Source organism: Ambystoma mexicanum, chromosome 2q (genome assembly GCF_040938575.1).
Source record: "Ambystoma mexicanum isolate Mex_15411 chromosome 2q, UKY_AmexF1_1, whole genome shotgun sequence".
Classification (NCBI taxonomy): domain Eukaryota; kingdom Metazoa; phylum Chordata; class Amphibia; order Caudata; family Ambystomatidae; genus Ambystoma; species Ambystoma mexicanum.
Genome location: NC_090924.1, coordinates 701,714,985 through 701,742,687, shown reverse-complemented (window position 1 = coordinate 701,742,687; position 27,703 = coordinate 701,714,985). Strand labels below are relative to the sequence as shown.

Genomic DNA, 27,703 nt, shown 5'->3' with positions numbered 1-27,703 from the left:
GCACCTTCGAAGACAAGGTCCCCCTCAACGAGGTATTCCGGCAGGCGATTCAGTGGTGGGGCGTTCGAGCGCACCTCACTGCGGGCAAGGACTTTCAGACACCGGCGTACCAGAAGACGGTGACGACGGACGCTTCCCTGGAGGGTTGGGGTGCCCACACCAGAGATCTCCACGCAAGAGGCCTCTGGCTCCCAGAGGAGAAACTCCTGCACATCAACATCCTGGAACTCCGAGCCGTGTTCTGGGCTCTCAAATCGTTCCTCCCGTCGCTCAAGGGCAAGGTGGTGCGGATCTTCACGGACAACACCACGACAATGTTTTACATAAGGAAGCAGGGAGGCACCAGATCCCCAGCCCTATCCAGGGAGGCACAGGATCTGTGGCACTGGGCGGTCGCCCAGGGGATGTTGCTGGTTCCCTTCCACCTGGCAGGAGAAAGAAACACCATCGCCGACTCGCTCAGCAGGGAGCTGCGCGCGTGTCACGAGTGGGAGCTGCGCCAGGATCAGGTGGATCAACTCTTCCAACGATGGGGCAAACCCCAAATCGACCTGTTCGCAACAGCGACGAACTCGAAGTGCCAGAGGTTCGCTAGCAGGTTCCCCAAGGCGATGAGCATGGGCGATGCGTTCTCGTTCCCCTGGGATGGCCTATACCTGTATGCGTTCCCTCCGTTGCCGTTGCTGCTTCGACTCATCAACCAGCTCGAGGTCCCGGTGCAGGATGATCCTCGTCGCACCGGCGTGGCCGAGGCAGATCTGGTTCCCGGACCTTCTGGACTTGTCAACGTCCCCACCCATCAAGCTGTCGGCGGACGCGGATCTTCTCTCCAGAGAAGGAGGCGCCATCTTCCACCTGCAGCGCTAGAGTTTGGAGGGTACGATATACCGGCCGACTGCAGAGAGGTTCTTGCAAAGGCCAGGGCGTCCTCGACTCTCAAATGCTACGGTCACAAGTGGAAGAGGTTCTCTATCTGGTGCCGAGCCCAGAAGATGAACCCCCTACGGATTACGGCCCCTCAAGTGCTGCCGTACCTGCTATCGCTGGCAAAGGCTGGGCTAGCCCATGCCTCCATTAAGATTCATCTGGCGGCAATCTCCAGATATACCAGAACCACAGGACGGACGTCCCTGTGGTCCCATCGACTGGTAAAAGAGTTTATGAAAGGACTGTACCGGTCGTTCCCGTCGGTGAAGGCCCCAGCCCCGGCGTGGGAACTTGACGTGGTGCTGACCAGGCTCATGGGGTCCCCATTCGAGCCGATGCACTCTGCACCGTTGAACTTTGTGTCGTGGAAGACTGCATTCCTGGTGGCCATTACCTCCGCACGACGAGTGGGAGAGATCCAGGCCCTATCCTGCAAAGCACCGTACTTGACTTTCCATGCCTCGAGGGTGGTGCTTAGGACGCACCCCTCCTTTATGCCCAAGGTGCCGTCAGACTCCTATCTTAACGAGCCCCTGGTTTTACCTGTTTTCTTCCCGTCTCCTTCGTCACCGGCCGAGAGGACTTTGCACTCGCTGGATGTGGCTAGAGCGCTGAAGTTCTAGGTGGACCGCACAAAGAGTTTTCGGAGGACATTACAGCTGTTTGTGAACTTTGGACCTGTGAATCAAGGGAAGGCTCTCTCGAAGTCTTCCATTTCCAGATGGCTCTCCGGCTGCATCATGGACTGCCACCGGTTGGCTAACCGACCGCTGCCAGGCCGTCCGATAGCCCATTCGACCAGAGCGATCGCTGCTACTACAGCGTTCCTATCTGGTGTGCCCCTGCTGGACATCTGCAGGGCTGCAGCAACTACGTGGAGGTCGACGCACACCTTCACGAGATTCTACTGCGTCGATCGGGATTCCAGGGAGGAGTCCAGGGTCGGCCAGGCAGTGCTGCGCAAACTGTTCGCTTAAGGTGAGCCTGGTGAGGAGGTAAGAGATGCTTAATGTTGAGTTGTTGTATTGCTTAATGTTTAGCCTTTTGCCACCTCCCGTGGTTGTGCATGTGTGTACTGCTATGTATTCTTATATTCATGAGCATGTGAATCCATGCCAGACCCCATGCTGGAGAAGGAACAAGTTACTTACCTGTAACTGTTGTTCTCCAGCATGGATTCACATGTGAACCCTCCCGCCTACCCCTCTGCGGCTCTTCACTTGGTCATACTGCCACTTCACGTGCTACCAAATCTGAAGATGGCTGCCAGAGGCGGGGCTTAGGGAGATGGCAGTCATTGGCTGTGGTCAGTATGACGCAGAGATCAGTGATTGGTTACTACTACGAAAGACAGATCAGAAACGAAACTGATACTGATTTTTCTTTACCGAGGATTCCCAGCCTGACGACGGGGAATATTCATGAGCATGTGAATCCATGCCAGACCCATGCTGGAGAACAACAGTTACAGGTAAGTAACTTGTTCCATATTTCTGCATGGACGCGCATGCCCGTGTGTGTGTTACCTAATGGTGTTTATCTTTAAGTTTACCAGTGTGGTGTGTTTTCTATGCATACGTGTTTGAACTAACTGTACCCCACTGTCAGCCTACTTTACCCTCCCTGGGTTTAAGCCTGATTGCTCTGCCACACCACCTTCTGTATCAATCTTTTGCTTCCCTTTTTGGGTTTTGAGCAATGCTGTACTTCAATGTTAATGGTTGTGCAACCCCCAACAGAGGGTTGTACAAAAACTGCCTTAACATCCGGCATATATGGTTCTGCTGCGCCCAATGCCATCAGTCACTCTTTCTGTGCTTTCTATTGAAATATTTTTTTTTTTTTTTTTTTGTAAGTTATAGTTTATTACAAACTTTTATTACAAAACATTCACTTTTATTACAAAACATTCACTTCACCGCTATTCCCATTTTCTCTTTCCCATCTCTATTTATAGTCTGGTGGACTCACAGCTCATCGCTATCGTCGACATCACTTTCTGTTCAGATACAGTATAACACTGAATCCATGAAGTTTATGACTGCGCATGTCAAGTGGACCGAGCTTCCACTTAGGATGCGAAGCCACCAATCATCCATATTCATGTTCAAGGGCGCGAACTTCGCTCGGTGGAGTGTTCGTAGATCTTTGAGGATTGTACATTCTACTATTAAGTGTCTAGTGGATTCTACTGCAGCGCCACAGTGTCTACAGATATTATCCAAAATGGACTGATCGTGTCTCATGAATAGCATTTCCTTTACTTTAATGACGTTTAGTCGCAGGCGGAGAAATTTATCTCGATGGTAACGTGATGGAAATTGCACCAAGTAACTTGGCATTACGTTCCGTTTATTTTTTATTGGTCCAAGTTTTAGTGCAGATGCTAACCCATCTAGTTTTTCTAAGTTTGTCATCCAGGCCCATTCATATATCTTGCATTTTGCAATTTGGGGTTGCGCAAAAAGCAGCTCCATCTTGATGTCTGCAGCAAGCATGATCTCCCTTACACCTTGGCCCCATTTTAAAGTTACATCTGTGTGCGGATGTCCGATTGATGTGGCAAATATTTCATACGCTGGTTCCGGATTTGGCATCTGCATCTTTCGTAGGAGCGCTAGAGATTTCCAAAGGACACTAGAGTATAATTCATCTAGAGCCAACTCGTGTCTAATGGCAATAATTGAAACATGTTTAGGTAGCTGTAACACTGTCTTCCAAAACATGCTTTCAAGCTTGGCCCAAATTTGATAGTCCCAGCTTCTGACCCGAAAGTGATGGCGGGTATTACCTTTTGATAGTAGAATGTTCTGACAGGTATTAGTGAAAATTTGCCATAAAGATTGTGGATTCGACGACCTTGAAGTGCCAGCGTTTTCATACGTTGTATGATATCCTGTACCCAGCTCCATTCTCGGATCGACTTATTTATCGTTATCCCAAGATATCGGATATCGTTAATTTCAGCAATTGGAATATCGTCGATCTTCCACACAAAGTTTTTATTTTTGGGGCCTTTGGCCGATCCAATTTGCATTATTTTAGTTTTATTTACATTTATTTTTAAGTCATTTGTGGTCATATATTGGTGTAATTTAGTTAAGAGACGTTGCAGTCCTATCTGGGTTGTGTCAACTAGAACAATGTCGTCAGCATACGTTAAGCAATTGATATGCTGTCCATTTACTTTTGGCGGAAAACACTTTACATTTCTTAGTGCCAAAGGGATGTCCGCGATGTAAAGTTTAAATAGGCACGCAGCAATCGGGCAGCCTTGTTTCACGCCCCTATGTGTCATCACTGAGTCTGACAAATTTCCTTTTTCGTTTAGTCGGATCTGTATGGATGTCGTCGTGTGTAGAGCTTTAATGGGTTGTAATAAGTTGTCTGGGCAGCCCCACGTGGTTAGCTTCTGCCATAGTTTTGTACGGTTTATTGTATCGAATGCTTGATGCATATCGATAAAGGCCATGAATAACTTTGACCGTTTTTCTATGGAGTTCAATTTTAGTATGGTTACCAGGGTCAAGTTGATTTCTGTGCCGACTCCCTTAGTGAAGCCGGTTTGACGTCTATCATTGATATTCTTCGACTTAGCCCAAGCAGAGAGTTTCTTTTGTAGGAAGCCAGCAAACACCTTACCGATTGTATCGAGTAAAGCGATTGGGCGGTAGTTTGCCGGATCCGCCCGATTTCCCTTCTTAAAGATGGGTACTATAATCGCTGTTGTCCAAGAGGGCGGGATTTTTCTAAGCTCTGCGATCTTTGCGAACAGGTTACCAATGAAGATCGCCCATTCTTGTTTATTGGCTTTCAACATCATATTTGTGATGCCATCAGGACCCGCTGCACGAGAGTTGTTAAGCTTTAATATGGCCGCAATGATATCTTCGATATTCTCGTTACAGTCCCATTTCGCTTTGGTTTCTATTTGTGCTGGAATCATTTGGTTGGTTTCGATCGCAAACACTTTGCTAAAGTGGCTTTTCCAGTCACTCTCAGCGACTCCACTAGCCATTGTGTCGGCTTGATTGCAAGAAAATTTGTTCATAATTCGCCAAATTTCTCTGCAATTATTTGATTTTATACAGTTTAACATGGCTTCACCACGTTCTTGGTCGCGCATATGGGCATATGATTTCACCCAATTTCGGTATTTTTGTTTGCGTTTTTTTATCATTGCATCCGTACCCACCCCTCCCTCTGTTTTTAATCTATGTATGTCTTTATGCAATTTCTTTTTTTCCTTCTTGACTTTGAGACTCCAATCATGGGCGTGTATTTTGTCTGGTGGCATCTTCAAGAGAGAAATTTCTTTCCTGCATGGTAAGAGCACACAATAATTTAACGCTGTGTCCTTGGACCATGTCAGGTTTTGGAAGTCTTTGTCCAGCCTAGTTATTTGTTTGCTATTTATTCTTAGTCTATTTTGCCCATTATTTATCTCTAAGCTCTGGTTCGTTTTCATTCCATCTGGTTTTGAAGGGAGAGTCATAGTTAGAACTAGTGCATTGTGGTCGCTGTTTGTTGTCTCCAAAATTCTCAAGTTCTTGATTTTATGCCATGAGTGCTTTGAGATCCAGAAATAATTCAAAATTTTTTTGTGGCCCATATTATTCCAGGTATATTTCGGTGGTATGTTGCCCTCTACACGTCCATTTATCATTTCGCAATCTCGTGAGTCCATTGCGAGTGACCATAGTGCACTTCTCGAATGTTGGCGTGACACTTCTTTCCTGGTCTCTACAATACAACATCTGTTTGAGTCGAACCAGGATATGTTCATGTCGCCGCAAACAAGGGTACAAATTTCACCATCTATTTGTTGATATTTATCTATGATCTTCGTTACGGAAGATATGAATTTTTTTGGGGTTATCTGGGCAGGATTCCAATATATGTTGATTAAGAGGATATACTGGTTGTTGGAGTTTTTCCCGTTTTGGTGTTGTAATAACGTACTTTGTACGAAGATATTTGGGTTGTCCGTTTCAAGAATTTCCCAGGCGGTTCCGATTTTGATCATGATTATGAGTCCAGAAAACGGGCGGCCCTGTGCATTTTTCTTTGCCGGATTTAACAGGGTCACGTATCCATCTTTCTTCGGTATAGTCCTCATCCATGTTTCTTGTAGACAAATTGCTAAATTGTTGGTCAAATCATCCGGGAAGTCAGCATACAAGTGATGGAATCCTCGAGTGTTCCAGGAAATCAATGTTAGCAGGATTCCTTCCCAACTCTGGCATAGCTAATGATTAGTCCTTCCTGATTTCCATTTACTGGTCGACGGTTGTGGTCCTGAGGCAGACATTAGATGCTGACGTAGCTCCTCACGGCGATTAGCGTAGACCGACTCATTCAAGGCTTTTTGTCTATTTTCTGACTGGATGTGAGTTTTTTCAGCCTGCACTTCAGAGACTTCGAAGCCCAGGAACAAGAGTTCATCTTTTACCGATAGAATTGTCTTACGCACCGCCTGTGATTTTATATGGAGGTAGACTCTGTCTGCATACATCTCAGAGATGTATTCAACGATTTGGATGTCCTGAGAGGACACCGTTCTTAGTGCTGGAACTGAGTGAAGAAGTCGAATGACGTTTCCTCTATTCAGATTAACCTCGTTTTCGTCTACAAAGACATTTTCAATAAGAATTTTTGCTACCAGGGCATTATGCTCCTTGGGCATTTCCTGTTCAATGTGTTTTTGTACTTTAAGTCTCTGTGTGGCTGTTTGTTTAGGGTTCAGAGTCTCCTTCATTACTGGGTTCCGCTCATCGCTGACGGGGCATTGTACTTTTTTAACTGCTTGACGAGGGGCTATGGTTTACCCGTCAGTTGCCCTTCAGAAGCTCTCGATTTCGCATATTCATGCACAGTATCGTTTTTCCCAATCCTCGGGATAGCGAGCCAAGGATTTAATGTTGTCTTGCCGACCAATTCGACCTTGCCTTCTATTTTGTTTTGAACGATTATAGTATCGAACTGTTCCTCACCGCTTGGCTCGTCCTCGTTCTCGTCGTAGTATGTAGAGAGATTGCATAAGTCATCAGATGACGACTCTGAATGAACAGATTCGACATCCGAGTCTATTCTTTGACGTTTTTTAGGGTTGTTTTTTAGTGGTCTAGTCGGTTTGGATTCCACCAGTTTCATTTCTTTTGTGTTTCTTGGTTTTGCTGACTCCTCTTTTTTACCTCTTTCGAAGAGTCCAAGTTTGGCAGGTGTAGTCAGGTTTCTTATAAACTTCTTTGATTTACTGGTTTGCTTATTTACTGTGCAATGCTTCTTTTTTTCTTTTTGTTTCTTATTAGTAGGGCCAAAGCTGGTCCCTTGCAGATTCTGCATGGGGATCTTAGTCGTCAGCGTTTTAGCAGGCCCATTGAAAATTCCAAATGATGTTTTTGCTGATGAGCACTGAGCAACAACTGTTGAATGAGGTATTTCGGTTGTTTCGAGAAGCTGTTTGCTTACTCTTTTTACTACATTGTCGATTGAATCAGGAACAAGTGCTGCATTTAAACTGCTATGGAGTTGTTTAGCAGTTAAGACGGAGGGGAATCGTTCGAAGTAGCGGTACTCTGGACTGCAGGAGTCGCAATCACCCCAGGGATCTTGATGCCCTTTCCAAAGTTTGGCTGAAATCCACCATCGCTCGAGGTGACAGCCACATCCGCTTCGGGCGATTTTTTGTTTGGAATTCGCTTTTTGAGATTCCATAATACTCATTTCAGTCGAACTTGCTTGCTTTACACTCTTAATTTCCATCAGGTGGTTCGTACATGTAGTTAATGTATCCATCATTGTTTTTCTTTCCACAGTGTCTTTTCCTGTGATTTCATTCAATCTGTTATGCCACAATTTAGAGGTTTCTGCTTCTTTATCCAGACGATCCTGCAGCATTAAATTCATAGTTTCTAGTTTTGTGAGCTTGTTGTTAAGCTGGACCAAGTATGCACCATTGTTTTGAACTGCTTCGTGGAGATTCTCATATATAATTTTGTGAATGGAATTAATGCTAGCGAGGTTGCTGCGAGGACATTATTGTGTATCTGTATCGCGGCAGCAGCTGACAGATATGATTTCAAAAATGAAGGGGCCTCCTTGTGGTGATGGGCTGAGTTGTTTTCATCGAGCAATATGCTCGAGTCAGAGATGCCTTGAACTCCATGGTCTACAGTCCCTTTCCACGACTTCGATACTCCATTCATGTGTTGTTGTGTATTTGGAGTGGAGCAGTGAGAGGAAATCCCTGCTGCCGATGAATTTATAAGTCGATTCAAGTGGAGAGTGTTTGCTTGATTGATGGTGTTTTGATTCCGCAGTAACAGATTCTCACCACAGTTAGCATCGCCGTTTTTATTCAACGTTTGGTCATCTGAACACTGTCGGGCTGTACTATTAGAAACTGTGTTCTGATGAGCATATGTCCCTTCATCCATCAAAGATTTGACATTTGTGGAGCACACTATTTTTTTTTTTTTTTTTTTTTTGTTTTTATCAGTTATGAAGCTCTCAGACAGGCGCTCCTTCATTTTTTCAAAGTCGGCTTTTAGGCGTTCCGTCAGCCTGGCTTCACGACCTGCCAAGTCCACTCCAAAAGTGTTTAGCTTTGGGATACTAGTCTCCGCTATTACCAATTTGGAGTTTGATCTTGACGACGTGTTTTGCATTAGGGTGCCAGACACATCCTTTCCTCTCTCTGGTTTTAGTTTATTTGCTTCCAACAGGGGCTCTTGATTTAAATTAAGTGAACTTATCAATTGCGGTATTTTAGGCATTTGCTCTTGAGCCCGGTTTGCATCACGTGTGGTAGGTGTGAAGTGTACAGGGTTGGACAAGCTAGAGCTGGCATCATGGATATTTCAGGGAGAAGTGAATTTAACCAGGCCTGAGTCGCTATGGTTTGCCGGTACTTCTATTTCTAGTAATTCGATGTCAGTTACATCGAACGGCGACTGGAAGGCCGTTGTGTTCACTTCAATCACGTTTGTGGCGTTTTCCCTGTTGTTCTCCGAGTTCCAAGGAGCACGGCCGTCGATCGTTGTCTTTGCGGTCACGCCAAGCTCAGCTTCCACGGCTGCCACACGGGGCGATGCCTCTGCCTCGTCCGGCGAAACGCCAGCGGCGGCGTCCGCTAGTGGACCAAGAGGGTGCTCATTTCTTATCCATGGGCGTTTATGGGATATATCAATTTCATCGGCTAGTCTGGTGTCTATTTTTATAATCTTTAGTCTCTCTGACACAATGTGTGCTAAAGTTTTTGGTTGTTCACATATTAGGTGCAGTGCTGGGATATTACAGGCTTTCTGGTTTGACACATCGGATGAATCACATGAAAGTGTTTGTCCTTCTACACGCTCATCGAGCCCTCCTCTGGTCCAATCATATCCATCAAGTGACCCTGTTTGATCATGTACGCCCCCAAGCACACATAATGAATTCGTGTTAACCTTATAGTCTCGCATTTGTAGTGAATGCTTTAGTTTGGCACGTGTTTGTGGGCCCTGATCGGCCATTTAGAGGACTTACCTCTTCCCTCTCAGTTTCACCGCGGACTGCCTCCCACACGACTCTGGGCTATGTTGTATGCTTAATTGTAACGCCCAGCTCGCCGAACAGCCGCACAACAGCCAACGCCCTCCACCCCTGCCGGGCTCAACGCCGCGAGGGTGAACGCGGCTGCGTTATGAGTAGAAGTTAGATCACGTGATGGATCACGTGGGCTCCAGCAGGCTCCGCCCCCTCCAGGGAACGAAGCAACGAGCAGCAAGAGTCGTGTCTGACTCGCAGTGCTGTGGGTCGCTTTGCAGCTCCAAATGTGCAGGTAGGTAACACCAATGTCTCCTTCAAAGAAAAACGCACCGCTCAACTAAACGCGGCTGCGTTATGAGTAGAAGTTAGATCACGTGATGGATCACGTGGGCTCCAGCAGGCTCCGCCCCCTCCAGGGAACGAAGCAACGAGCAGCAAGAGTCGTGTCTGACTCGCAGTGCTGTGGGTCGCTTTGCAGCTCCAAACGTGCAGGTAGGTAACACCAATGTCTCCTTCAAAGAAAAACGCACCGCTCAACTAAACGCGGCTGCGTTATGAGTAGAAGTTAGATCACGTGATGGATCACGTGGGCTCCAGCAGGCTCCGCCCCCTCCAGGGAACGAAGCAACGAGCAGCAAGAGTCGTGTCTGACTCGCAGTGCTGTGGGTCGCTTTGCAGCTCCAAACGTGCAGGTAGGTAACACCAATGTCTCCTTCAAAGAAAAATTGCTTCATTTGTGACTGGGTGTCTTTCCCCCAAACCCTGCTAAAACTGTGTAAATTGAGCATCTGATCCATACCAGTGATGCATTTTGTTCCTGGGTTTGGATCATATCATCAGGAAATCCAGCTCTTCCTATTCTTTGCCTATGAAGGCATTTGGGAAGTGTGTTGCCAAAGTCTATACTGCCAAACACAAGGACAAGAAACCTTCCATCCATGTCCCTAACGAATTGGAGAGATCCTAGTCACGCAGTGAGAAAGCAGAGAGGGACAAGAAGAAAACACACAAGTTCTCATTCCTATCCAATGCCACACTGCTTTTTCCTCTCGGAGGCGGTGGCATTAATCTGCATATTTAGTTGTCACCACTTAGTTGATAAAGATATCATCCCCCATTGCACCCTTCTCAACAGAGAAGTGGAAAGAGTTCATGCAGAAGATGCTGGATCTGTTAAATAAGTCTCAATCGGCTTTGGCTATAGTGCTGGTTGCGCCTTCGAAGGCTGGTGGAGGACACTTATCCGCCTGCCAATGTATGCCTGTGGGCTTGAACAGGGCTCTGGTGGGGGCTATAACATGACTATTTAATGGGATGTGTCTGCTCTTCTTTCCTTCTCATGTTGTAGGCTGGGTGCCTCCAGTGCTGTCCTACATTGGTTCCTGGCCTCCAGAAGTCAATACCTGACTAGGTTTGGCTAGACTTCTAATGAGAAAAGGGGTGCCAGTTACCTTTGGTGTAGAGTCCCTTGAAAAGGGTGAACTTGGTGTCTTCCCTGATTAATTCTTTGAGCAGGAGCAGGATGTGGTTCTAGGTAACCTGGCCTCTGCCCTTTGATGACTGTAGCATTGACTCTGCTTTGGATCTTGAATTCATGCAAGCTACTCCTAATGGCTCAAGCCCAGGTCAGAGCACAATTATCAGTGATGCTTGGGGATTAATGCTAATTTTGTGTCCAAACAAAACTGCATGATATGGCAAACGACCTGGGATAAGGTCTGTCCAACTTGTCAATTTTCGGCCCTGTGCTTTCAGTGTTAGAAAAACCGCTTTGGCCCTGGCTGTTGACAAGGACTTAGCTGGGAATCGCAAGCCTGCACCTAGCAAAAATATATTCTTATCCACTCATCGCGCACCTGAGAGTCTAGCAGTTCAAGCCTCTGCAGCAAGGACCATTGCTGGAACATTCTCGAACTTTCCCCCAGATAGAGCAAAAGCTTGACTGTCTTATGAAGATCTTTGCCGCTGGCATTTTGGCCCTTTGGTCAATGTTTCACCTGGTCAAGAAGGTAGCTGTTAAGATTCTTCTAGAGGTCCACAGGGGCTGTAGTAAATTGGGTGCTGATGGCAAGGATGGTACGAAACAAATTTTGCAAGCGGGTGTGGGACGGGGCTGACTGTTACTCAGTATGCTCAAGTACTGTCAACAGAAGACATTTATGGATGCATACCTCAGGGTTTGCATCCAATACCCTGTTCAAACCTTGGCACATGCTTTCTGACGCTGACCATTTGTTTGGGTAGCAAGGCAGATGCGTCTTTGGAGAAGTTCAAGGGGGCATAGGCCACATCTAAGTCGCTAGGTCTAGTGGTGGAGGAATCAACCACGTTCAATGCTAGAGGCTACACCTTTTTCTCCTTCCCCTCTTTTACCCACAGGGAGGAGAGTTCAGGCAGCTCACGACAGGCTACAGTAGTGACATTTATTTTGCATAACCAAAAGTGGTATTGCCCCAAAAGAACAAAAAAAGGTGAATGCCCGTTTACGGGGAATTCGGCATTAACAAAAATGCTGATTCCCATTATATCGAACAAGAGGAGCGGTGGTTGCAGAGGTGTACCCTGCTCCTTTTGTTCGCTACAATGGGTTCAGGGGTTGCAGCGGTGTCCTCCATTTCCATGGGAAATAATGCAGCAGAAAAATAAAAAGTTAAAAAGAAGAAAAAAAGGGACCCTGCTGCGGAAGTCGCAACCCACTTTAGGGTAAGGAAACTTCTGCCTCAGGGAGAAGGACGAATCGAGATTGGGGAGACTAAGCAAGGAAACAGAGGAACAAGTAGAGTAGATGGGGTAGCGGGTAGGTGTAAAGTGGAACAGGGTGATCAAAGGGATCACTGCTTATGTATTTAGTTGTGGTGTTTTCGGCCACGTCATTTTTACATACCGCCAAAGTGAGATGTTCATCCAGAGGCAAAGTTGAATGTTATGCCTCCTTGGTCCCTTCTTCCTCCCCGGCCTCTAGCCCTCTTTAATTTGCCGTTCTACCATTCCTCGCTCATGGGGAGAGTGTCCCTGTTACCCCCAGAGAGGATGAATAAAACCTCCACTGTCTGTGACATTTGACATTTACCTGCACAACGACAAATTCAAAATGAGACGCTGGCCCAGATCCTTCAATCCTGGGACCTTGTGGAAAGGCTAGTATCCCTGGATCTTCAGAATGCCTACTTTCATATGCCAGTCTACTACAAGCACAGGAGTTATGTTAGGCAAGATTGTATGCAGTACCCTGTGGGGAGACTGCACCAGCCTTGCCCTCTTGGCAATAGTTAACCCAACCTTAGGTATAAGCATGTACTACACGAGTTGGTAGAGTGACTGAGCAGCCAGGCTTATCCCAAGAGGGGTCAATGTTTCTCTAAAGCAGCAAATGCCCATTTGGGATGGCACACAGATTTTTCCTACACCCTGAGGTGACTTAAATATTTAGGACAGTGTGGACATTCATATATCACTGGTACATATAGAGCAATACTGAGGTTAGTGTCAAAAGAATGAGGAAATAAAACAATGGTTAACAAATATTCTTAAGCAGATAAGTACTTTTATAAACCTCTAATGCAAAGTAAATTAACCCTTTCCTGGGGTAAAGGCAAAGAACAAAGTCAGAGGTAAGAAGGGTCTTTCATGGAGCCAAGACAGCCAATATTAGTTGAGCAAAAGTCTAGGTGAGCTGAAGCACTTCTTGCAGGTATGTAAAAAGTCTTCCACAATGTTTGAGGATTTTTTGTATAAAAATGAAATCACTGTAGGGCCACAAGCTGTGAGGCTTGTGAGGGGCAAAGCTGCAAGCAACTCTGCAAAGCAACCAAGACAGGTCTCAACTGAGAACTAGCAAGACTACACAACAAGAGGTAAGTCCTCTTAGTTTTACAGTACCTTTGGTTAGAAGAAAACTGCTTCCAGCTGGCTTCTGTTCCTGTGTAGATCTACAGATCGTGTATTCCTGGACCTCAGTCGTGGGGACAAGAGGGAGGACATCTGGGGACTCCTGCACTACGAAAGGAAAGTCGGCGGCAGCAATGGGCAAACTTCAGATCAGCGGCACTTCACGGTTTCAGTTCCTCGCGGCTCTCGCAAACAGCACCACATGAGGATCTTCCTGGAGCTCTAGTCCGACTTAAAAGCGATGCACTCGATCTGGTGTTCCTCTCAATGGCAATCGTTCCTACAGCAGCAGTGGAAGTACAGCCAACTCCGAGAGGATGGCTAGACAAGTTCACTTTGGGGTTGATTGGTCCCACCAACCCAAGGGGAGAAGTTGTCCGGTCTAGGGCTTTCTAGTATAAGCGAATTCGGAGCTTCAGCAGTGTAGCAGGGCTTCACCGGGCAAACCCAGGAGTTGCAGCAAACGTCTCTTCCAAGTTCTTCTTCAGAATCCTTTGTCCAGTGTTCAACTCTGCCTTCCAAGCAAAATGCCTCACCTTTTATGCAGGTTTCTCCCATTCATTTGCAGCATAGCCGTCACCCATTTATGATAAACGCATCATTCAAAAACTGCTCAGTGCCGGTTAACCTCAAGAAAGCCTGGGTCATGCCTTTTCAAAAAAAAAAGAAGCTGAATCTAGACCCAAATGTGCCCACGAAATATAGGCCCATTACAACGGTCCCCTTTCTCTTAAAGATTCTGGACCGTGCGGCCTATATACAAATTCAAAGTCACCTTCGGCAATCTGGATTTAGACCCAGACATGGTACCGAGACGGCGCTGCTAGATCTCAAGATTCAGATGGATGAACATAAAGACAAAGGCAAGTGTCAGGATTCCATGGCACAGTTCTAGATTTTCAATGAGAAATTACTGTAGAAAATCTGCATTCAAAAGAATTAAGTAAACATTTATTTTTAATCTTCATTATTACATTGTTAGTGGGAGCATTGGTTGAGTGGTGTTTGATTTTGGGTTTGGTATTTTAATATGTCAATATGGTGATAAGTTTCCTTAATGACAACTATATACAGGAAGTGCCTAATTCCCCAAACCAAGGTGGAGGTTCAGTGCAACACAAATGATGGGTGAAAAGATATTATGAGGTAGTTTGGAACATTTCACAACATTCTAAACTGCCTTTCATTCCAGTTTCTTTAGAGGAAGGTGGTAGTTCATTTACCTCTTAGGATATTTAGTATAAGTTATTATAAAAATCCTTTTTGAGAAGAATTTACAGTGAGCTTAATTTCTACAGAGGTTTTGTTAATGAAGAAGTCCTTGTTGCAACTTCAAGACCAATCTACAGATGAAGCAAGCTAAGTTTTCTAAAGTGCAATGTTTTTATCTTCAATTTATCTCAAGAAGAAGTTTACTTTAAAATTCTAAGAAACTGTATTTATCTGCATTTGATTTTTATGAACATTATTTGAACTCTATTGCGCGCGTATTCAAGGAAGGAAAATTTTGATGCACGTTTATTTTTTCCTCTCGTGGCTGCGTGTGCGGGAAATGAAGGTACGTTTGTTTTTTCCTCTCGTGGCTGCGTGTGCGGGAAATGAAAGTACGTATATTTTTTCCTTCCGCTGTTGCGTGTACTTATTAAGTAAGTTAGTGTAGGTGTTTTAGAGCATTCTGGTCAGGATATTTATTGTGACTTATTGGTTCAAATTTAGTTTAATAGTTTCACTATAGTACGCGTGTTATTAAAATTAGTATTGTGATGTATAACACTTTACATGTGCCTCTTTAGTTCATTTACTGAAAAATCAATCCTAGTCAGGAATCGGTTAGAGTATGCTCGCACGTTCCACTTTAAAGTTTTACTTCCTGGTTTGACGTACTAGTGTTGTCAAGTAGCGTTCCTAGGGACGTCGTGTTGAGTTCCGGTATTTCTCTGTGAATTTGTTTACTTTTGTGGAGCGGTTACTGAATGTAGCTATGTGTTACCGCTACCGTTTGAAAGCGCGGCTATTTTGCTTCGTGTTTTTTAATTCAACTTCGTTCTGATTGCGCGTGCGTCGCGTTCTTCAATCAACTGAACTTTTCGTTCATTGTGCAACAAGCCATCTAACCTCATTGGAGCATCCAAGATCTACAGTACAGTTTTGAATGATATGTATATATTCAGATACAAGAAAGTAAAGACTGTAAATTGAATAATCCAGAAGAGTTGTATTTAACTCAGACTAAGAACTATAGTAAAAACATTTTTTCTTCAAGCAAGCCAGTTTCAGACTTTCTACAACATCTATTCAAAGAATATCCAAAGTGTTTCAAGAATATTGAATATTGACTTTCATTGTAAATTCTTATTATTAGTAATTCAGAAGAGCATCTAATAATACAAAAGAACAAACTATAAATGCCTATCAGCAATCAAGCATAGGCAGCAGGTACATGATAGTTTTGTTTGTATAAATAGCAGAAAACAACATTCAGATAAGAGTTTATTTAATCTGTGTATTTTTGTGCTTAGATTTCACAGGCACATATTACCGATGAAGCTTCTACAATCCAGTTTCAAAGAGTTAATCATCTACTGAGTTTATATTCTGGGAACCAGTGTTGTGTCTAAAGAAACAGTGAAGATCTGCAGTTGTTATTTTCTCCTCCATTACCCTTTCCCCTTGGGTTTGCCTGTTGGGTAGTTTTATATTTTAAGAACTATTGGGCAGGGATATCAAGGGGGTCTGGTGGGCCAGCATCACTCCTGCAAGAAGACCCAAGATATGGACCTGACAGCAAGTTAGCCATCCTCCTGCTCTTGGATCTATCATCAGCCTTAGATTTGGTAGACCATAAAATCCTGACCCAACACCTAACCTCTACAGCTGCTTTCTCTCTGAATGCAACCAGTTGGATCCAATCCTTCCTTTCAAATGAAACCACGAGGGTCTTCTCACCCTCGGTCTCAGCGTCTCCAGTGCCCATCAACTGTGGAGTCCCACAAGGTTCGTGTGTATTGCCCACGCTTTACAATATTTTCACGAAGCTCCTATTGGACCGCCTCGACAACTTGGGTGTCAAATACAAAAATTACGCGGCTGACACCTAGATTCTCATCGCACTCAGTGGATGCTACACTAAAGACACTAAACTGATCAACGACATCTATCTAGAGATCCAAGCTTGGATGGCTACGCACAGTCTGTTTAAATGATGAAAAAACTGAACTACTGATCATCGGTTCCCAAACTCGATTAAAGGAATAGTGCGCTCAAAAATATTATTGCCTTTAAAAGATGGGCAATAATCCAAAACATATATTAAACATATTTTTAATGAAAAATGAGCAAACGAGGCTCAAAGCGTTTTGATGGGAACATCCATTTTGTAATTTCAGACAGCCTCCTCAGCTCAAGTTTAAGCTCTGCCCTAGCGGCACTAATCAAGCAGCAAAAGCCCCCTATTGGGAGCTTTTGCTTACTGCAGCCAGAGCAGAGCTCAACATGAGCTTAGGAGGCTGCCTTCACTTTAATTTTATGTTTTCGGTGCCTCCCAAGCCCAGAGAAGCACAGAAAACATAAAATGAAGGCAAAAAGCAAAGGCACAGTAATTGTAAATACAACGTTGTTGTATTTGGGATTGCCGTGGTTGGAAAACCACGGAAATCATAAATACAAGAACGTTTTATTTCAAAACTGCGGCGGCTTTCGCGTGGAGTCTCCTGGGCTCCCCAAACCCGGGGGAGCCCAGGGACTCCAACCAAAAGCCGCTGCAGTCAAAGTAACAACGTTGTTGTATTTGTAAATACCGCTGCATTTACGAATATGTTTGTATTTCTTAATGCGGTGGCTTTTGCTTGGAGTCTCCTGGGCTCCCTCAGGGTTGGGGGAGCCCAGGAGACTCCAAGCGAAAGCCGCCGTTTTGAGAAATACCGTGGCATTTCGAAACACAACTGTGTTGTGTTACTGCCTGCAGCGGCTTTCACTTTGTCTCCTGGGCTCCCTCTGGGGAGCCCAGGAGACTCAAAGTGAAAGCCGCTGCAGGAAGAAATACAGCGTGGTTGTATTTAAAAACGCTGCGGTTTTCTTTCCAAGTTTCTCGTGCTCCTCCGGCTCGGAGGAGAGTGAGAAACTTAGAAAGAAAACCGCAGTGTTTTTAAATACAACAACTTTGTATTTATATTTGCGGTAGCTTCAGCTTGGAGCACAGGGGACTCAAAGCTGAAGCCACCGCAAACATAAATACAACATTTTAAAAGCTGCGGTTTTCTTTCTAAGTTTTCCGGGCTCTTCCAGCCTGGAAAACTTAGAAAGAAAACTGCAGTTTTTATATTTGCAGTGCTTATTTAATAAAATTATCGCTTTCCTGCATTCTCTGGTCTCCGGCACCAATGACGCAAAAGCCACCCAGTGGTAGCTTTTGTTTATTACAACTGGCTGGCTTTTGCTTCATTAGTGCCGAAAGGGCAAGCATAGGAGGCTCATCCATTTCACAAAATGGATGCCTCCTAGTGCTTGAAATTTTTGAGTTTGAGCTTCATTCGCTCAAAACTTTACATAGGGACTATGTTTAAAAGTATTTTTTATATATATTTTTGATTATGGGCCATCCTTTTAGCCAATAATATTTTAGAGCACACTATTCCTTTAAAGAAACTAGATAAATGCTATGATGCCTTCACCATTGATTGGAATGTCATTAGAGTCTCAAGGGAAGTTAAAACCCTGGGTATCTACCTTGACTCCACATTGATGCTAAATAAACAAGTTAACTCATTAGCCTTCTCTACAGCCTACACTAACAAGCTCATTAATGCGTGCAAGCCCTTCTTATCCACCACCAGTTGTATTACATTAGCAAGAGCTCTAATCCTCTCCAAGCTTGACTACTGTAATACCCTTTTCCTCGGGACCTCCGTGCGGAACCGAAACAAACTCCAAGTTCTGCAAAATAATGCTTTAAGACATGCCCTAAATATCCTGCGTTCGAGTCGCATCTCATCCTTCAGAAGAGAAGCACGCTGGTTACCCATCTGTGACAGAATCACTCTCTGAGCGCTTGTCATCACCCATAAGTGCCTAGCAAACACAGCACCCGCCTATCTGATAGTTAAATTCACGAGACATCAGACCATTAGACCCACCAGGTCTAATTACCTCAACCAACTCACCATCCCTAAATTTAACCTAAAAACAGCAGGAGGTTCCAGCTTCCCAGTGTTAGCGGCCAAACGCTGGAACTCTCTCCCGCTGGTATTCGAGCAGAGGCTGCTTTCTGGTCTTTTAGGACCAAAACATGGCTCCTCAGTTCAAATGACCCTGAGCACTACTAAACTCTGACACGGAGCGCACACACTCATAGTTGGTGCTACTCGATTACATTGTAAATATAACTGTACAGGACCCTTGGGCCTAGTGACTGTATTTCCATAATTTGTACCTCTCGCTGTAAATAAATTTCCCTGCTTAGCTGTTTCTTTTATATTTCTCACTGTTCCTGTCTGTAAGGTGATCTGTAACTCACCTCCTATGCTCCTGCCTGTAAAGTGAACTGTAACACCTCCTCCTCTGATTTTTGGGGTCCTGTACACTATCTCTGTAACCTGTCCTTAAGTATAAGCACCCAGATACCCTTGGGTGGGGTGCGCTATAAAAGTTAATGAACTAAATTAAACTCACACAGCAGGGGACAGCCAGCCGGCCAATTACCTTTTGGGTTCATTTCTGTGACCTAGGGGATTAAGCGGTTCCATATGATAATTTCGCCGCAAAAATATCGGCATATTTCTGCGGCGAAATTCACAATGGACCCTGCGGGGGACACCCCCGCACCGCCCTCTCCCACATAATATCCCCCAAAAAAATATCGCCTATGACGAACCAAACGGCCATATTTACGGCGATATTTTTGTTGGGGATATTATTACCTGATACCGATTAAGCACAGGGAGTTTCGGGCACCTCCCTCACTTCCTGCCCCTGCGAGACACGCTGGAGCCAGAGGCAGGCTTCACTGGTGAATCCCGCCAAAGACAAAACAAACAAAGGGACCAAACCTGGTTCTGCACACAGAGTAAATCTCAAGAAGGACCTTTCCAACAAGAAATGGCAAAAAAGAAGACCGGGCCATTTTGACAAAATGGGCACCCATGGGTGTCTTGCGGCAGTTACAACTCACGGTAAAACACACAGAATGGTAGGAAAAGTGAGCCACTGCCACCAGCCATTCATTGTAGAAAGGGTAACATAAGTGTTACATGAGAAACTAGACAAAGGGGATACTAAGTAACCCCTTCAGCACCCTATTGTAAGATAGCGTATGCTGGGACTAGAAAGTTACAAAATGTAAGTAAAGTCAATTTCACTTCACTGCTCTTGGAAACAGTAGTTTCACCAAGAGAAGGTATTTAAACCTTTGGGGAATCTAAGAGACTTCCTTGTGCCACTGCACTGAAGGTGCTGTGTGTCACAATGTAAAGATGGAGTTTGTCAGACTCCAAAGTCAAGAGACGCACATAATTAAAAGTACAAGTCCCAAAATTCAGCAAAAGAGCTGGAGGTCTCTAAGGTGGGAGGGATGTAGCACTAAACTGAGAACTCGCCCCTTCAAGTTCATAGTTTGGGCACTCCATTGCAGTTTGCCTTTTGGCCTCTTATCAGCGATCCATGGTGTCATCAAGATACTGACTATAGTGGCTGCTCGTCTCAGGAAAGAACAAATTCACAACTTTCCCTGCCTAGACCACTGGCTTATTGTACCTCGCTTTCTGTAGTCTGCCTCAGAACACCTGTACTGCACAAGCCATCTACTGCACAGTTTGGGATTTTACCTCAAATTAAAAAAAGTCTCACACAGTCCCTTCTCATGCCCTATGGTTAATTGTGCCAATACTGGACAAAACAACCCTGTAATCGATAGCTTTCAGATGATCAGCAATTTCTCAGCCCCGGATTCGAGACTGAGATGCCTTAGAGCAGGGGCCAGGCAATACATGAGGTCTTTCTAATAGCTGCTATACTGGCAGTGGTCTCAGTTTGAGGACAGTATGATGGGCTTTTTACAGGTCTCTACCAAAGTGTCATACGACACCCTGTGGTGGGCCCTCAGAAATAATTTATTTGATATTGAAACTTTCCAGCAGCCTTAGTGTCAGACGTTGGCCCTCACAGATGCCTCATTGTAAGGCTGGAATGCTCACCTCGACTATGTGATTGCGAGTGAACTTTGTTCTCCAGTGAAGTGCAGAGACCACAACCTCCTGGAACTGCATGTAATCATTTTGGCCCTAGTGGCTTTTCTTCCATCAATACAGGGCAAGTGTATCTAGGTCCTCACTGATAACATAGTGGCAATGTATACCCTCAACAAGAGAGGTTGGTGTGGGGGTCACATACTCTGTTGGGGAGGCAATGCCTCTTTTGTGCTGGGCTATGGAGAATTAACTCTCCCTATTTCTAGCCCATCTGGAGGGGAGAGAAAATGTTGTGAATGCTCCGAGCAAGCATTTGCCTGTCTCCCATGAATGGGAGTTGTCGGGAAGTACTAGAGTTGATCTTTGACTCCTCCTGAGGGACATCCCAATTTGACCCCTTCACTTGCAGATTCAGCCAGAAGTACAAGGTCAACTACCAAGTGTATCCTTGCCTGCAGGTGATGTAGGTTTTCCAGCTGGTGTTGGGCCAAGGGTTTTGATCCTTTGTCTTGCTCAACTTCCTTTATAGATTTTCTGCTCTTCTTTACTCAGGACGACCTATAGATTGGCACTTTGAAGGGCTATGTGGCTGCTATTTTGGCTTTGAAAGTAACTGTTTAGAGCTCTGTCTTTCTGATCCCCATTGTTATACAGTTTATGAAAAGATTAACCTGTTTCCTCCACATAACAACCATTGTCCCTGCATGGCATTTGAATCTTGTTCTTACCAACTTAATGATGTCTCCGTTTGAGCATTTGCATTTTTGCTGCTGCTAGACCAGTGAGCTCCAGGCCCTTTCTGTGATGCCTTGTTACACCCTTTCCAAAGAAATGGCCACTTTGCATGTAAGTCCACCCATTTCTCCAAGGGCATGACCTGTTCCATCTATCTCAGAAGATCTGCCGTCTTATCTACTTTCCTCCACTTCTCAGTCATCAAAGACTGAAGATTGGTTTCATCGGTTAGACCGTAAATGGGCTCTAAGTTGCTACGGTCTACGGACAAGGGACTTGGATAAGAATGGGCAAGCTCTTGGTCTGCTTAGCTGGAGCTCGAGTGGGCACAGCTGTGACAAAACAAGCTGTCCAGGTGCATTTCATAGTGCTATCATTTGTTGGGAAAGGAAGCACCTGCAGGCCTTAGGGTTCATTCTACAGAAGGGTGGCAGGTTCGGCTGCCGTTTTTGAAGTGGTCTCCTGGTTGTTCACATTTGTCAGGTGGCTATGGGGGCTTCTCTGCACCAGTTCACTAAGCATTATTGCCTGTATTCCTTGTCTGGTCAAAATGCACTTAATTTGTTCGGTGCTCCAGGGTTTTCTTGCGTACATGCTGGTTCATCGCTCTTCTCCCATCTTCAGTAGGAAGAAATCTATAAGAAGAAGAAAATAACTTACCTTTGTTATTTTCGATGGACTAGTCCATCTTCCCATAGGCTGCCTTGTACTCTATTGCCCACCTGCTCCTCACAAGGAACGCTTGTAGCCTATTACAGTTCTCAATTTCTTCACCGTCTGAGAGGAAAACAAATAGTAGAACTGGGTTTGTTGGATGCAGCCAGCTCCCTATATACCACACATCGCATGTGGAATCATGGACGCCGATGAAGTAGAATACGGCTGCATTTTGCCCTCCGATTGCTGAAAAGGTTTCCGAAAACCAGACTTGCACCTGAGAGGATATTTGTAAGACAAGAAATCTGGGGGGGGCGGGGGGTTGGGGATATCCTAAGGTGAGTTATTTGTTCTCTCATTGGGACGCTGAGGAGAGTCCTGCACCTTACATGAACTACGACTGCTGGAACATGTCTGAATCTGCCCTGTACTGAAGCCATACCTTCTCCAACCAGCACAGCTGGACCGGCCCAGCTACAAGAGCATGTCTTTCCTTTGGTTCTGCCCACCCTACATGGGCCACATATAATGCTACATGCTTGCAGAACTTTGTTGTTGCCACAGGATCCCTCATGGAAGAACGGGGGCCAAGCATTGCCACTGGCAAACTTTGACTCTCCATACTTAAAATGTTTGCCAGCTAGCAATTGTCTTTTCTCAATATAGTCCCACACAATTGAGCCTTATTCATTGCATTTGGCATATATTTAACATTGTAGGGTACTGAAATCATAGGATCGTATTCTGCTCAGCCATCTGACCCCCTTCCCATTAATTCCAATGAGACTAACCACAAGATGAGCCAATTCGGCTCTTTAGATACCTGTGTTGCACTGATTAGCAAATAGGGTCCCCAGATAATCCAACAGGCATTTAACATTCGTGGTGACCATAACTGGTGGTAGGATCATGACTTAGAACCCTAAGAATCTTCCTTATCATCTACATAGTTAAACCTTTACCAGAATACTTTCTCATAACATAACACCTATTTTTATACCTATTTTGTGTGGACAATCTTATTGAATGTCACATGCTGTCATAACCACTCTATTGCCTTTCCAACAGTTGCCCTTGTCTGCAACGGTACATCATCCCTAGGTTAACCAGGTAAATCTTGTGTGAACCCCAGTTGGCAAGTTGTGGTTGGTTCTCTTTTCTCCAAAAAAGAAAAGGGGGACGGGGGGACAAAACTGTTATAGTCGGTTTATAATGGCAGACTATTCCTCCATCATGTTAATGGTGCAAGGATTTGGATACAGTAAACTGATTTAAAGGAAATGTTCCATGAAGGTAAGTGGCCATTGCCCTTTTCCACACTCTTGGGATGCTTTACACAGATGATTGTTCTCTGTAAATGTATTAACCCTTTGTTAATATGCAAGATCGGGTTCATGTATCAGTGAACAAATGGAAGACCTGCTTTTTTTCGGTTCTATGAATCAATGATTTTTTTAATGTACTTTAATGCACTACATGCTTCCAGTGTTGGCTCAAAGTAATATGTAAGAGATAAAACAGGTGTTCAGTTGGCCAGGATGTCCAGGTGAGTGACCACTTTCCTTATGCATCATACGCCATTGGTGCAATTAAATTCGTCAGGGCCTCGCTGTAGTTTGTTCAGTTTAACAAAATACTTGTTTAAATATGTACATTATTTCATAATGTTTTCCAAGACCATTTTGTTTGGTTTGTTTTGTTTCCCTCTAAATGAAGGACAAAAATAATAACTATTGCATTTGTTTGCTGGTTCGACACATACATTGAAATTATGCATCATTTTCCAATCGCATTATTGCATTTTCCTTTTATATGGGTGTGAACAAAGTCCTATTTGACTTTGGCGTCTGTTTTGACAAGTTGCAGAATGTTAGCTTGAAGATCCAAAACAAGCAACAGTGCTGATTAAGACAAACAAACAATTGAAAATGATAAGCTTTTTTATTCATAGGTAAACTAAGAAAAAATATTATGCATTTCCAATTTTGTTCTCATTTGTTTTGCAGGGTTTGGGCTTATATGCTGCGAGAGACATTGAAAAGCACACCATGGTCATTGAATACATTGGAACCATCATCCGCAATGAAGTAGCCAACAGGAAAGAGAAACTTTATGAATCTCAGGTTTGTATTAAATGTTATTTTCTTTTTTATTTTTAAGCCAAACACAGAACATTAAATACTCTTACGTCCCGTTCCCTTTCCTCCATACTGCATGGGTGTCCTGCGCTAGGGACGGGAGATGGAAACTTTTTCACAAGAAAAAACCTTCAAATTTAGAGGCTCGAGGGGACGAAGCCCTGGGAGCATGCGTTCCCCTGTCTCTGCCCACCGGCGACACTCCTCACTCCTCTTTTACGCATCGACGGGACCGTGCCGATTTCACCAGCGCTCGTGGGTTTTGCTTCGGCCATTTAATACCAGGCGCTCTTCCTCGGATACTTTCTAATGCCTTTCTATCTTCTTTTATCAATCAGGTACACAGTCCTCTGGTGCCACGCTGCTCCCCGGCGCATTTAGACTTCAGCGGGCCTCAGCAGGTGTCCAGCCTGCGAGGGGCTCTTCCCTACGTCAGATCCCCACACTCTTTGCCTCCACTACCTTGGCCCGACCATGGCTGGGAGGGTTGTACCGCATGCAACGTACTTACACTGCATGCTTTGAAGAACAGGCTAGCCAGGTGGAAGGAGCTCTTCGAGAAGTCACTTCCAGGGGACTTGGACTTAGTCAGACTTAAGTCAAGGCTCAAGGGAGGGCTGCTTTTTTCCAGCGCACCCCGCAAGAGCGACTCCTTCCCAAGGAACCGCCTGAGCGAGAGGAACCTCTCAGGTTCTCACACCAGCATGGGTACCGAGGCTAGCTTAGCTACCGGCCGCCAGGCCGAGGGGTTCCAGAGACGTGCTGAAGGACCGCAAGGTTATTTTACCAGGTTTACACCCGAGTGGCTACGCCCTTGCAACGGCAACATATCAGAGGGGGCACCTGCACGCAGCACTGCTGGCGATACTGCCGGGGGCGACACGCCTACCAGGCCTCGGCCTAAGGTACAGGGTAGGTTTCATGCTCCACCGCCAAGAGTCCTGGAGGAGGCAGGGCCCAGTGAGCCAAGAACCACGACTTCGGCACGTGGCACGCAGGTCAACAAGATGGCCGCTGCACCAGACAAGAAGGCTGCTCGTCCGATACCGCCCGAGGAACGGAGCAGGTGGGAGAACGAGTTACAAGGTGGGACTGTGTCAACCAGGTATGTGGCCTACAGCTTATCCATCAGCATTGCAAGGCAGGTTTAACCTGCAACCTGCTACACTGAGTACGCACTGGCCCCAGCAGCCGCTCACTACACTGTCAACATCACCTGCCACCCCACCATCCTGTGAGGACAGGTTCTTTGAAAAGTTCCTAACTCTCATGAGATCTCCTCAGATAGGGGCCATTCTCTGTGATGTGATCAGGGACATGCTCCCTCTGGCCCTTCTGCCTGCGCCTATAGTCATTCCTCCTATGGCTCCAGCGCTGCATGCCCCAGTGCAGCCCCTGCTGCCCTTGCCGGTTCCTTCGATTCTGACTCTCCTGCCTCCGACAGTTCATGCAGTTCCACACCAGCCTCCGCTGCAGCCTCCGGCACCAGTCTCCACACTGCAGACCTAGGCGCTCAGCACTCCTCCACCCGCTCCGCAACAGCCAGACACTCTGGTGGGCACAGATGAGGAAGAAGACCCTGACACGCCGTCGTCAGCCAAGGCCTTCCACGAACGGCTCGCAGGTACTTGGGGCTTCCTCAACCCAAGGTCGAACAACCGGAGATGGGGGTCCTGGTCGAGGTCCTCACTCTACGCCCCGCGGCTAGAACAGGGATCCAGATGCAGAAGGACGTTGTCGCCTTGGCCAAGAAAGGGTGGCTTAAGCCCCACTCAACCCATCCTGTCAATCGGCGCCTCAACACCAAGCATAGGCAAATGGAGGGGGATCCACTCATGCTGTCGGCCCACCCACAACTGCACTCTTTGGTTATCGCTGCAGCGTCACTCTACTCAAAGCCTCAGTCGGCGTCTGCCACCTCATCCTCAACGCTGTTAAGCAAGGAGGAGAAGATCTTGGAGGCTTACGGAAAGAAGCTTTATTCCGTCAATTCAAAGCTGATGCATGCTGGCAGCCATTAATTAGCGTACTTCCTTCCGGAACCTCCGGTACAGAGCCAGGCACGTTTCAAACTGGGACTGGCAGAGGCTAAACTAGTGGCACAAGACCTCATGGAGTCCACTGTGGGCCACATTGACACCTCTGGCCGGCCCGTATGCATCGCCACAGACATGAGAAGAACTGCCTAGCTTTGGGCTACTAAATTCAACTCCGACGTCCAGGAACGCATATTGGACCTTCCATTTGTGGGTGGTGAACGCTTTCACTCCACCACAGATTACTGAGACATGGCTACATAACGCAGCAGGACCATCGCTTATGCTAGCCATCCCAGATGGCTATACAATAGCCAGACAAGACCGAGACGGAGCACGAGGAGGCGGCATCGCCATTATCTCCAAAATGTGCCTCTCCCTCAGACCAACCCCCACCCAACTGTCACAATCTTGTGAAATTCTATCTGCTAATAATTCACAATCACTCACCGTTCATCTAAAAACAGACTGCCCGGTCCTCTTGGCACATTTGAGGAGGATCTGCACAACATACTCACCAACCATCGTCCCAATTACTTCTATTAGGGGACTTTAATATAGGCTTCAATGACCTAATGGATAACAACGCCACAGTTATAGCTAACACAATCAATGCACTAGGTTTGTCTCAAAAAGTTAAAAGCCTACCCACTTAAAGGGGAGAACATTGGATTGCATAGCGGATTATAATTGTACAGCCACCATCTCATCCATCGTGCTCTATCCTGGACAGACCACTCACTGGTGTCCTTTCGCTTATCCACCACCAGACCCACTCCCACGGCCCCTCCATTAGCGCCACCATGTCTAACCAGAAACAAAAAAAGCATCACAGTGGATAAAGTAATCCCTGCGATCCTTCCTACTCTAAACGCACTGCCAGAAAATCTTGATCCTAGTCCATGAATTTAACAATGTTATGCTCAAGACACTGGATAAAATTGCCCCTCTTAAACTTAGATCTAGTAAACCAAAAGCCCATTTAAATAAATGGTTTATGCCACAACTCAGAGATTTACGCCTCCTGAAAAGAAAAAGTGAAACCAACTGGAGACTTTGCCCCTCCAATGAGAACAAAGCCAGATTAACTTCGCTATCCTCGCATTATAAGAATGAAGTCTGTCGGGCAAAACGTAACTCCTATGATGAGCGCATTGCCAAATAAAATTCTAGCATGAAGGAAGTCTTCTCCATACTAAAAGAACTAGAGTCACCAATAGCTATAGCAGATATATGTACTAAAGAAAAGTCTTGGTGCGCAGACATCCAACATGTGCTAGCCAACAAAATGAACATGCTCCAAAATAAAATTCAGAAGAAAAAAGAAGCGCTGAATCTCCAGCATTCGCCCAAAAACCCTCTGCCTAGTGACCCACCGACGCCACATAACAATATATTCCACTTCACCAAAATGTCTACCCTGGAAGTAGAAAAAATCATCCTTTCACTGAAGCCTTCCAATTGCAAAGGTGACATCTGCCCAGCACAACTAATCAAAGATGCTGCCAGAGAACTATCTCCGTTCATCGCCAAATTGATCAATGCCTCCTTCACTTCAGGTACCATCCCTGCTAACCTAAAACAGTTGGGTGCTCCCCCTCCTCAAAAA

At 45.5% G+C, this 27,703-nt stretch overlaps 1 protein-coding gene across 7 annotated transcripts in view; it reads left to right on the top strand.

The window, feature by feature from the left end:
- The window catches only part of KMT2C (lysine methyltransferase 2C), a 2,745,351-nt gene that overhangs the window by 2,624,427 nt on the left and 93,221 nt on the right, over positions 1-27,703 (top strand). For all 7 annotated transcript variants that reach the window (XM_069647923.1, XM_069647922.1, XM_069647921.1 and 4 more), the window contains one exon: positions 23,927-24,043. In XM_069647923.1, coding sequence (XP_069504024.1) covers positions 23,927-24,043 — 117 coding nt within the window. The remainder of the gene's footprint in view (positions 1-23,926; positions 24,044-27,703) is intronic.